We start from the raw sequence: 13,762 nt of genomic DNA, 5'->3' as shown, positions 1-13,762 counted from the left end.
AATAATCCACTTTATATTGTGTACTTTTGTCCAAAACAACATTCGGATAATGTATTTACAGTTAACATATTTAGTTAATAAATTAGGTACAAAAATATTTCCTCTAAAAAAAAATTAGCAAATTAAAATAAGTACAATTTCAGCAAAATATAAATTTTATACAATCATACTTATTATTCATATATATGACTATTTAAAAATATCATATAATATCTCTATAATAATCTATATCGTTATTAAACGCTAATTAACTTTTTTTTTAATAGAAAAATTACTATATCATACAACAATATATAAAGTGAATTTAAAAATATTAAACAGCTCGTTTGGTTGGCTGAAAAATATTTGAAGGGAAATAGAATTGAAATTCCATGAAAAATAAATTTCAAGAAAATAGATTTCATTGTTTGGTTGGTGGGAAAGAAATTACTGGGAATATGAATTCCATTGTTTGGTTGAGTTTTGAATGGTAAGGAATAATGAGTATAATGACAAATATAACCTTACACTATAATAATATAATAATAATAATAAGAGTAATTAATAAAAAATGATGAAGGTAAAATTGTTATATTAGTTTTCCATGGAAAACAAAATACCTAGGATGAACTAGGAATTTGTTTTCCTCATTCTCATGGAAAACTTTTTCCAACAAAAAATGTTTTTTATCCAACCAAACAACATAAAACATCATTTCCTTCACTTTTAGGAAAACATTTTCCATGAAAAATGTTTTCCATCCAACCAAACACCCCCTAAAAGAAAAACTCCAAGGTATCACTTGGGCAGAACTCTAGTTTAGGATTAAATTGTACTCTTCCAATTTTTTTCCCTTTTCCGCCAAAGAAAATATTTTACCGAGTATACTCATCTTTTAGTTATTTTAAAGTGTTTCATTTTTAGATTGGTTTGAAAATCCAAAAAAGACTATCCTTAAAAGACAAAAGTGCAAAAAGACAAAAATGTGAGAATGCAAAAATAAAAACACTTTATTAGGATCTTATTGCCCTTAGATCTTCTTATTGTACTAGTTGAAATAACTTAGATCTTATCTTCTCTAACCGACCGACATAACATGTGGGGAGAATGTAAATCACGAATTCACGGTGATTTAAAGATTTCCACTTTGAACATAATTCCACACTGTTGCCGACGAGATTTGAATCTTGGTCTCTTCTCCCAAATATTGCCCACTAACTTAGATCTTATCTTATTGTACTAGTATCTACTAAATTTGAAGATTTTTTGATGTAACTTAATAGTTATTATCTCTTAAAAGTTGTAAAAAGTTTGTAATCTTTCTACGATGTTTTCTATATAAAGAGCCTCTAGGATTAAATTGTACCCCATATAAGATATAGCATATATGGGAACTGGGAAGTGATAAGTTGTGATCTTCTTGGGTGAATGATACATTGATACAATCAGAGAAGCGAAATATCTTTATAATGAGTTACAGAGGGGGCTGTGTGGAAGCTAAATCTGAGTATAACAAACAAGATGAGAGTAAAAGAAAGAATTAATGATCATAAAGATCTAGGAGGTTTCTCCAGCAATGCAGACAAGTAAACTTCATCCTTGGACTTTGGTGCAATTGCCCACTTATGTTTCTTGTACCTAAACTGCAGAAACATGTACATATACTCATCCACTTCCTTCCTGTTACAGAAGAATTTATCAATCCACAGCAATCCCCCGGGTCTGAGCACTCGATCCCAGTCGAAAAGGATGAAATCCAGCAGCTGCAGATCGATCCAACCGTCCAAGAATCCCCCTGTGTGGATCAAATCCATGGTGTTATCAAAGAAAGGAAGCCTTTGGTTGAGTGTCAGATAGAGAGGAACTAAACCCCTTAGAGCTATCATCTCATTAAAGGGTGCTCCCAGGTTGAGAGCAGTGGTCACAATTGTCACATTCTGCTCTCTCATTCTTGCTGCAAAACTCCCTGTCCCAACCCCAAAGTCAATCCCAATTCTTATCTCCCCTGGTTTAGTCCCCAGAACATCTCTGATCAAGAAATCGATACCCGGTGATGATGAAGAATTGGCCACCCACTTGAGCTTCTCCTTCTCCATTTCGAAGCACCCCGTGCACTTTGTGTACCCCCGTCTCGGGTTCTTGCTCGACAGGCACTCGAAGCTCCTGCACTGGTAATTGCTCCACCTCACGTTTCTCCCATCGGGGACCCTCCAGAGGGACTCGTTGATCGGGAATGGCTTCTGAAAGAGCTTGGAGGCTCGAGTGAGACATCTCCGTCGGGGCAATGGGTCACACCCATGGATCATGAGCTTCTGAGCCAGGTTCCAATCATCTTTACAGTAAGAACCAATGTCATAATCCATGTACTCTTCCAGTTCCTTCTTCATTGCCACACACCCGTGGCCTATCGTGTTGTGAACCTTTTCGGCCCCGTAAATGTTCATCTTCCCATGCCTGTTGTCTTTTGGGGTTATGTACTTCCTGATCTCCTCAACCACAAAGCTGTTGATCAAAGGGTACTCCCGAATCCTCGTCCCGTTCTCTTCTATTCCTTCATTTCTTGGCAACCTAATCTGCCTGAGACCAATGTGGGCAGCATAGAGAGGTCTGATCACTTCTTCTTCCAAGAACCTTTTATGTTCAAATCTTGAAATATTGCCATTGTTCAACTCATCTCTGTTCTTCTCCATTTCTTGAACTGTTGATTCCAGCTTGGCCTGAAGGCTTTCCATCTTGTCAAGAACTTCTTCAACCCTGGCTCTCAGTGCCTTTATATCAAACCCCTCCACAACATATTCATCCTTAAACCCATAAAACTGGCGACAAATATCCTCATTATGCAGCAAAAACCCAGCAGAGTAGAACCTAAATAAGCTTGAAATGCTCACAATTATCACAAGCCCTCCCAGCATAACCTGTAACCATCCCATTATTCTTCCTAATCTACACTTGGGAAAGCACAACTTTCTCATCCTTAAATCCTAATTGACAACAGAAACAGAAAGAAAAAAGAAAAAACAATTAAAATCCCACCATAAAACTCCAAGATTCTGAATTTGGATCCTTAATAAGTCAAATTACAAAGGATAGATGATTGAAAACTAACCCCCAATAGCCAATGGGCTTTAATGGTGAGCTCCCAGATTGATATAAAGCTACCTTGAAAATTCAAAGAAACCGATAATGGTAGCTTTAAAATGTTGAAAAAGTGAAGTATAAGGCTGCAGCCTGCAGGGAAATCGTCAACTGTACGGCTGATATATTAAAACTAAAACTGGAAAATCTGAGATCTTGAAGGGAACTTTAAAGGACACGAAAATCAAACGTAAAAAGGAGTATTATTATATATGCATGTCTCTCAAACTGTATACACAAGTGGATTGTTTATGCATTATATTAGTGTATGATACAGCGGGGAGGTACGTAAAATATACGCTACGACGGCGTTGACTACTACGAGTTTTGGGGTGGTGGGTTAGGTTGCCATGACCAGAAGATGGGTCATCAGGTAAGGTGTGAATGGGTGTTGGACCGTTAAAGTTCCATTTCTTCCTATTACCGGTCGCTATCTTGCTATTTAGTTAGGATTTTAGGATGATCTTAAAATTAATATATCTTTTATTTCGTTTAATATCTAGTCAATAACGTCCCATTAAGACACGAACCTTTGAACTTTATATGAGAGAGTCACTTCGTGCTACTAGACCAGAAGGTCATTGACAGATATTAACTCTTTAATTTATTGTAATTCCTTTTTTTTTTTCCTTTTATTCAAATTTTAATTTATTTCAAATGATATGATCAAAAACTTTATATTCATTAATGATAACTAAATGTACACCTTGATTTATGTCCTTTTTTGTATGCTAATAAAGGTGTACATTTTTCATTAAATGTTGTACACTTCAATTATAATGGACAAAATTGTTCATACTACATTCTTGTTAGACAAAAGTACACTTACGTCGTTATAACACCGGTACTATTTAATTCTAACTTTCATAACTATATCATTATTATCATACACATATATCTATGATATCTTTTTCCTATTCTTTAATTATCATTTTATTAAAATCATTATATAATTACTTTAATTGTTGATTATATTTTAATTAAATTTTTATGAATGGTAAATAATATGTGTGTGTGTATATATATATATATATATATATATATATATATATATATAGAGAGAGAGAGAGAGAGAGAGAGGGGCACGCACACGCACCAATATATGTGACCAGGTACTAGATTAGTATTATAGATATTTTATTTATTTATTGTAAAAACAAAATATAAATTATATCAAAATTGTTTACATTATTAATAAACAAAATATAAATTTTGTTCAGCTTTATAGTCTTTATAGTTTTCAAATACGGTGATTAAAATTTACCACTTTAAAAAATTGTCAAATATAATTTAAACTATAACTTGTAATTATTTACATTTATCAATTTTTTAATGTTGGACATAAATTTTCACACATCGCGTACCCACATTCGGTGAAGTCGGTGATTTGGCGAAGAAAATATAATTCAATTACCATTGAATAAGATAGGAAAAAAATTACAATTACATCCAACCAAACACCCTATAAGAGTAGGTTCGAGATATAGTCATGTAGTCATTCTTGACACACTTCAAACCATTACTATCCCTATTGAGGAATACAAATTTATTGTGGACCAGAGTTCACCTTGTATTGTGGGTCTTGGTCCAAAATGATGTCATCTTATTTAAATTAGTGTTTTTTTTTTATTTGGTCGATATTCACCTTTGTAGTATGCATATAATTTGTTAATTGTAAATATATAAAATTATATCTGTAAGTATATAATATGTTAATGTACCATAATATCGTAATTCTAACCTTGTTATATGTTTATAATATGTGAAATGTAGGTAAACAAACTTAATGTTAGATGTTCATAAATTGAGTGTTTATCATGATTATGATATAGTTTTAAGAGATATTAGTTGAAAATTAACAACTTTTTATTATGCACATATGGTATTGATTTTATAAATCTATAGTTAACATATTATTTATTTACAATTAACAAATTATATACATGTAGCACAAATGTTGTTTTTAATTGCGCCAAAAAAAAAAAAAAAAAAAAAAAAAAAAAGAAAAAAAAAACTACTAAAGCCATTGTTTGTGAAAGTAATGAAACATAGTCATTTTTGGGTCAAGACCTATCTTACAAAGTGGATCATAATATATGATATAACTATTGATTGAGGATTCAAGAAGGCAAATTATTGTGTGGACCATGGTCCATACAGTAGTGTATGGACCATAAAAAAAATATATTTTTAATATACTAAATGTACATTATTTTTGTATTGAATGACATTATATAATGTAATATGCACTCAGTACACAAATAATGTACATCCCCTAAATACAATGTACATTACTTTTGTACTGAATGTATATTATTTTTGTACTGAATGTACATTATTTTATAATATACAAAATATGATCCATACAACTTTGTGTGGACCATGATCTATAGAATAATGATTGATTCAGGAATAGGCCATTCAGTTGGAGGTGTTTGTATATGGATCTTTCTTGATATGTACGGAGTATATTTGTAGAGGAATTAGATACAGACTTAAGCCCAATGGGCTCATCAATACAAAGAGAGCTCAGTATAATTAAAAATGAGCTAAGGCCTAGGCCATTGTAGTTCATGAATAATTAGGCCCTCTTTTCTGAAGATTGCATTTGATGCCAATCATTCTTCCAAAAAGCTGAATTCCACCCTAAGGGCACTCCACACTCCGATCCGACAGAGTATTTAGGAGGATGTAAATCATGGTAATTCAATTAAACATGAACCACATAAATTAGACTTTTGCTTATTGCGCACAAGGAGCCCCCCTCACTTTGAGAGGTAGCTCCCACACTGTCGCTGGTGAGACTCGATCCCTGGTCATTCTTCCAACTTTTTACATCTATGACCAGTTGAATTGCCCATGCGGGTCATTTGATGCCAATCATTATTCCATGGATTATGGTCCACACATTTGTGTGAATCATAAATAAAAAGTATATTTTTAATATACTAAAAGTACATTATTTGCATACATAAAGTACATTATTTGAAAGTACATAATTTTTTTATATATATTATCAAATAATGTACTTTTAGTACATTAAAAATGTATATTGCATTCATGGTCTATACAACTATGTGGACCATAGTGCACACAATAATTTGCCATCTGATGCAGACACGGGCTTTACAATATGATATGATTACGGAAGATTTATCAAATTATTAATTGATTTAAAATTGATTAGAATATGCTTAATGCTTAAAATTGAGTAGTAGAAGTTTGACTTGGAGAATTACTTGACACTTTGGTTTTGTTATTGAGTTCTTTGAATTGTTGGTTACTTGTCCCACTTTAAACTTTAGGTGCTTCGTGCGTGATGTACCGTCTCTATCTTTTCATTTTATTTTTATTTCTTGCTTTAATTTCCGTTTTCTTACATTTGGTACTTTTTGTTTTAAATGCTTTCCATTTAAAGTTTGGTTACATTTTGTTTCTTTTTCTCATTTGCATTTGAGTCGGGATAAAGATGTTAAACGCGGAGCTCTTGGGAGGCACCTCAAAGATTTCTAAAAAAAAAAAAAAAATTGTACATATAGGGGTTAATTGATTTTACTTCTTTGCATTTTTTTTCATTTTGTTGAACATATGCTACACTAACTTGATTGATTGTGGATTTTTGAAAGCTTGTTAGCATTGGTTGGGGCAAAGTTGTTGATGCTTGCATTGATTGGGGGGATATGCACACCAAAGGAGTTCATCATCTCTATCCCTCATATTTCACTAGCTCCCATTTTTTATTCTAAAGTGTGGAAATATGAGCTCCTGCACACACACATTCATGTTGCTTTCATTCCTTCATTACATCAATATTCACAAAGGTGAACACCCCAAGTCCCATGCCCACTTCTAAAGTGTGAAAAGGGACATACATATTCATGACCCATCATCCATTTCACCCGTATTCATGATGAACATCGAGGACGATGTTCGTACTAAAGTGTGGAAAGGATGCACTTTGTGCTTAATTGGTAAATCTTGACTTTAGAATTATGTTTGATTGATGTTTTGCATGGGGGGGGGGGGAGGGGCAAATCAAATCCAAAAGTGAGCCAGAAAAGGCTTGACTCGTGTACGCGGGGACAAATGTCGTCCGAAAAAGTGGCTGGCCTTGCGGGCTAAGTTATGCCAATTTTCCGGGCTACTGAAGAGTTATTGTCCGAAGTCTTCTTCCGGAATGAAAGCAACTTCCGCTTCCGAAGTCGTCTTCTCTTCCGAAATGGTAGGCATCTTCATCTTTTGGATAGGTTGCCTGTACCGTTTGGAGGATTAATTCATATGTTAGGGTGGGGTTTTATATCAGTTTTTCATGCCATGTTGAATGCTATTGAATTCTTCAACTTCTATATAAGTTGTTGTTGAGAAGCAGATTTTACACAACACGAAAATTATATTTTCTTTATTGAAACTTTGCTTCTTCTCCTTTCTTATCATCCAGTGTTCATCCCACGCTCTAGTTCGTCGGGTTCCATTGTTTGAGTGCTCAAACTTGGAATCGTATAGTAGTACGTTTTATCCTGGGAAGCTTAAGCCGTAACGCTCCTAGCACCTTTGGGAGACGACAAATAAGGTTTTAATGAAAAAGTGTTTCGCTCGACTCGTACTAACCACTTACCCAGAAATTCCTTTTGTTCTTGTGCTTGTTATTTTTCCTAGAAATATTATTTTCGTAGTCATATTTCATAACACACTTTACTTTACATGTTGGGTCTTTGGGGCCGTTTGTGATTGTTTGGTTGTCTTGTGCACATCGTTCCCACTAGTGGTATCGGCTTGAAGGCCTTTGAAAAATAAGAGGTGAACCAAAACTTTGGAATTGCATGCTTGATCAATGTGTTGAGAGGAGTGTCCCTTTTGAGCTTACTTTTGACCAATTGAAAGGGTTTTTGTTTCCTTAAATATTCCTTGAATTGAAAGGTGTCGCATATGGTTTGCCACGTTTGTTTGATAATATGAGGGATGCCGTCCATTTGATTATTGTGCACTACTTGCTTGATTGACCATTTGATTGTTGAGGATCTTTGAGTTATCTTTTGGCACTTATGGTCTTGATTTGATTATTGACTTATTTGAGGACAATCAAGGTTAAAGTGTGGAAACTTTTGATATGTGTCAAAAATGCTTCTTTATAAGGGTCAATTTGGGATTGTTCTATGCGGAATTGGAATTCTTTGTGCTTGATTTATGAGGAAAATGCTATAAAGTGTTGTTATTGTGTTGCAAGGCCCTATGATGTGTGTACTTTAGTGTTTTGAAGGATTTTTGGAAAAAAGGAGTGGCATATGGACTTGAATTGGAGCAATCTTGGAAGAGTGTAGCGGAGGAAACAACTTATCACCCACCACGAGCGTGACGGGGGTGGTGGTAAAAATCCAGCCCCGACCACGTCCCCGATCAGGATCGTGGTTAGGCACTTGGGCGCGATAAGTGACCCTACCCACGATCGTGAGGCGGGCGTAGCAGGGGACACACAAGAGTTTGAAAGCCCGGGAAAATCCACTTTAAAATGAGAATAATTCAGTTGAAAGAGGATGACTTTTGGAGACTTTGATCATTTTAGATATTTTTCATCTTTGAGATATTTTTAGTCATCTCAAAACACTCTCAATTTCTAGGGACAGAATGTGTTCTAGGTTTAAAAGTATTGACAACACTACTTGATCTTGGAGCAATTTCTCTTCACTTGTTGATTGGATTCTACATTTGGATTGAAGTTTGGTAATTTCTTCATCTTATATCTTTCAATTTCATCTTCATCTCAATGCTTTACTTCAATTCATTGTGTTTTCAATCTAGAATCATGAGTGGCTAAATCTCTAAGGATTGGATTGTGATTTCATTGCAATGTGCTAGTGTGATTATTAATTGATGAAATGAAATCGTGTTTATGAATATTGCTTGATTTCATGTTGGAAGTGGAAAGATTGATTTGTATCTTTGGGGTTATGGCCCAATTCCTTAGATAATCTAGGATCATCATTCTTGACAAGAGATTGCTAATTTGATAAAGCTTCAATTCCACTTGTATTTCCCACCTTAGATCTGAGAGGACATAGTTAGAAATGAGGTGTAGACAAGGTGTTCAATGAAATAACTCATAGGTGTAATGTTGACGCTCAGGTGCTTCATTGCCCTATGATAGGCTATAAGGACCTAAAATGGCTATGACATTGGTAGAAACCTCACTTGGAATCCAATAATCACAACTACACAAGTCTTACCTTAGACACTAGAAGCACATTGCAATGGAAGATCAACCCATACCTTGTTCTCTCCAACTTGATTTATTTGTTTACTTGTTTTGCTCTCTTGCACTCTTTACTCTCGAGTTCTTTACACAATGATAATTGCACTCTTTGAATCTTGTAAGTGACAAGCTCTAGTTTATCCTTCAACTCGCATAAACACCTCAACGCTTCCAAATTTGCCATCATTGAGATCAGCATCAGGGAATCTTCATTCCCTACCCTACTTTCCATCCACCGATATATTCACATAACATTTCCGATGCACAACATCGTGCGCACCGTAGATTATCACCATAATCGTTTGCACCCACTACACTCATACATTACATTGTACACACTCTAAAATTGCAATGTGCACACGCTCATATTGAAATGCACACAAAAACATCATACACCAATACAAGATAATGCACACACATATGTGCTATAGTGCACACACACATCACATGAACACAAAGTGCGCACTAGGTCATGACGAGGTGCACAGATATGACGAAAATCCAGCAACGAGGAATGATAGTGTAAATGCACACCTAGGGAGGCCATAGTGCACACTAGTACATTACCCGCGAAAACTACACATAGGTCATTCACAAATATATACAATATTATACTCAAACGATAGACAATTAAAAAACGCAAAGATGAACTTGAGTCCATAATCCATAATTGAATAAAAGAAACTAGAAGAAGAAAAATCCAATGTAGGATAGAGAAAGAACTCCACACGAAGAATGGGAGTACATGAATAAGGAAATCAAAACCTACCATAAATTCCTTCCCTAAAATCATGCATAATAGTCATATAAAATACTATACATTTTTAAAACAAGTGTAAATAACACAAATTACCTTATGAAAATTACTGAAATTATAAAATCATCGCCGCACACATCCTCTAAATGTAGAGTTCAGATTTGTCCATAGTTTTTATGTGGGAGGATTTCTCGCTCATGATCCCATGAGAACACACCCCCCTAAGAAAAAACTAAGAATTAATTTACATCTATAAAAATTAGATGGATCATATCATATTTTTTTAAAAATACGGTGGCATTTTCATAATTATCGTCAACTTCATTTTGCAAACTTGAACACTTAAATATGCAATATGTAACAACTAAATATGCAAACCTAGATAAATTTTAAAAAATCAATGAAAATAGTAAATTTTAAATCTAAACCATAAATGCTAGATCCTAAGGAGTAAAAAGTGAACCACTAAACCAAAAACTCAGTCATAAACTCTAAAATTGAAACCCTAAGTGCAATGCACTTTCGCATTTTTGCAAGTGAAATCTTTTAATACTAAATGTGCAAAATGTTAATATTAAATGTGCAATATGTGAATACTAAATGTGCAAATCTGAAAAATTCTTAGAAGTGCAGATTTTAGTGTTCAAGTTTGCATAGTAAAGTTGGTAATCATTACAAAAACGCTACCGTATTTTTTTAAAAAAATCTGATCTGCTCTGTCTGATTTTTGTAGATGTATGACTAAGATCAATTTTTAGTTTTCTTCTAAAGACATGTTCTCATAAAACTAGACTTCTCACTCTCGTGAGAAGTGTGGATTAATTTTAGTTGTCTATCTAAGATGATCAATGATTTAAAAATAAAACTAAAAATTGGGCATGGTCAATTTAATAAATATACAAAACAGAATTTGTATACTTATGAAATTGAACCCATCCTTTATTTTTTTTCCCCCTTTTTTCAACCTTTAAATCTACTAAATAACATGTGCCCACACTTATCACAAGGAGAGAGAGAGTAAGGGAGGAGAGCTATCCCCATTTCCCCCCTCCCCCTTTCCCTCTATCCTTGTGTATAGAATATGTCACATTAAATACAGTTTTTACTTAAGAGTATATTTTTATACATGTAAAGTAAATATTGAATAACGCTAAGCCAAAGATAGAGCATATATAAAATCTCTAATGGAGATGTCAAGCCTAATGTAATCTTACCAAATGCGCATAATATATTTCATGATACATATATTGAGAAATTCAATCTTATTTTATATTAAATTAAAGGATTGCATTAATATAATACAGTATATAACCTTACATCTAATTCCATTACCATTAGCCAGATCGAATAATAATTTTATATCTGCCAAGATGGTTGGAAAGAGCATCTCCCTTCCATGCAACAACAACTAATTAACAATAATTTAAAATTATTGACTTTAATAATCATCTGATTCCAAGTTTCCAACTTGTGTAGTATAGGGAAGGAATCTAGAGAATCTAGTCTTTTTTTAGTTAGGCCAATTGAGATTCTTAAAAGCTTTCCAAGCATAGATGTTTAGGGTTCTTTTTTGAATTTTAAAGAAAATGAAAAGAAAAAATCATTTTTATATCACCAACAGGCAGGTGTCAAGCCCTATAAAGTTGCTAAATTATTTGAGCTCTTGATGTGTGGATATGATCGAGAAGCTCTTTATATTATGGCTTTAAAAATACTCAATATAATTGTACTTTCTCTTATTTTAAAATATGAAAAAATTACACTTTTTAATCATTTAGTTATAAGATAAGTGTAATTTTTATCCATATATAATTAATATAGAGATGTAATGTTTTCAAAAAAATATAGAGATGTAATAGAATCCATAATTAGTCACCAAGATGACATATTTGTCATTCTTCTAATAAAAAATGTTCTTTTTCACCGAAACTTAAAAATTACTAATATAAAAAAGATAAAATCGTATTTTTAATATTATTTTCTTCCTTATTGCTTATAACTCAAATGACAGACTGTCATTTTAGCTATTCAGTATTCTCTTAATTGATCTAGGAACTACCATTCCTCATTTTATTTACATTTTTTTTTATTTGCAATAACAATGAAGCACTGCACTTAATTAGAATATAATAAAAGGACCGAATATTTTTACTAAATAAAAACTAAAATTAATCCAATAAAATTTAACTTTAATGGGACAAACTCAAACTTTAACAGGGCGTTTGGTTGGAGGGATTTTAAATTCCCTTCTCATTTAATTCCTACCTAATTCCAAAGACCATTAAATTCCGTAGTTTGGTTGGAGGAAATTGCAATTCCATGGAATTGCAATTTTCCATTTTCATGGAATTAAAATCCCATGTCCCCCCCTGGTATTTTAATTCTTGGGAAAAAAAGATAGTGATGAGTCAAAATTACCCCTTCCTTTTTTAACCTCAAATTAATGTCTAACAACAACAATGGACATTTTTGACTTTATACTACTTATTCCCTTTCAATTCCCATGTATACCAAACATTTGAATTGAAATTCCCAGTAATTCTATTCCTGTCAACCAAACACTGGAATTTAAATTTCCACTTTATTCCCAGTAATTCAACTCCCATGGAATTACAATTCCTTTCCCACATAATTCCCCCCTTCCAACCAAACGTCCTGTAAAATCTTGACCTTAGATCTTTTGGTACTGGACTAATGTACGAAGGTTGCTATATTTGTAATATAACTAAGTATATAGAATCTATCTATTTGTGTATCATATAAAATAATCATGTTCATTTGCTACTACCAAGATTTCTTTTCCTTCTAACTTTGGTTAAAATGGCTAACCTTGTACATGTGTTAAAATAGTTATCTTCAACATTAATAATTACTTTAATTTCAAACCAAGTATTGCCATAACAGCAACAATTGTTATACCATGCACCAAATTCTACCTTACATTGTAGGCTCTAGTCTAAAAATTATGTATTTGCAGTTAACATATTATGTGTCTTCAATTAATAAATTATGTGTCTGTAAATAAATTGAATACACGTAATACGTTAACTACAAGCACATAATATGTAACTGCATATTATGTGTATGTCATTAACATAGTATGTGTCTGTAGTTAATATATAATGTACTTTCAATTTATTTACATGCACATAATCTATTAATTATAGCCACATTATATCATAATTTAAATGCATTTTTGGACAAGGATCCACAATGCAAGGTGGACCCTGGTCTATGGTATAATTTGCTCGATAACAAATATCCTCACCAAAAGTGGGCCTAAACACCTAATATCAAATAAGAGTTAATTCCACCAGAGGTCCCTTGTCTTTGGTGACAATTTCAAATTTAGTCCCAGACTATCATTTTTGCCATTTTAATCCCAGACTATCATTTTTTGGACACTTTTAGTCCTTCTTATGACTTTTTTTTATTTTTAATAAAGACATTTTTGTCTCTTCATATTTTTCTTTTGTTATTTGTGTAAGGCCGGAAAGAATAAAAACCTAAGTAAATGAGGTAATTAACTTACACTAGGGTTTCTTAGTAAACCCTGCTTTCTTGCCTCTTGTCTTCTTGGTTACTGAATTGGATCCATTTGAATAGCAAGTGAGCGTGGCAAAGTTTTGTCCATTCATTTCTAA

At 33.2% G+C, this 13,762-nt stretch overlaps 1 protein-coding gene across 1 annotated transcript; it reads right to left on the bottom strand.

The window, feature by feature from the left end:
* Nucleotides 1–1,466: 1,466 nt before the first annotated feature.
* Nucleotides 1,467–3,219, bottom strand: LOC109180867. Its single transcript, XM_019330565.1, has one exon. It carries the CDS (start codon nt 2,949–2,951, stop codon nt 1,527–1,529), a length of 1,425 nt encoding a protein of 474 aa, XP_019186110.1. The 5' UTR covers nt 2,952–3,219; the 3' UTR covers nt 1,467–1,526.
* Between the last annotated feature and the right edge of the window lie 10,543 nt (nt 3,220–13,762).

This window comes from Ipomoea nil, unplaced genomic scaffold (genome assembly GCF_001879475.1).
Source record: "Ipomoea nil cultivar Tokyo-kokei standard unplaced genomic scaffold, Asagao_1.1 scaffold1043, whole genome shotgun sequence".
Classification (NCBI taxonomy): Eukaryota; Viridiplantae; Streptophyta; class Magnoliopsida; order Solanales; family Convolvulaceae; genus Ipomoea; species Ipomoea nil.
This window is presented reverse-complemented; position numbering and strand designations above follow the sequence as displayed.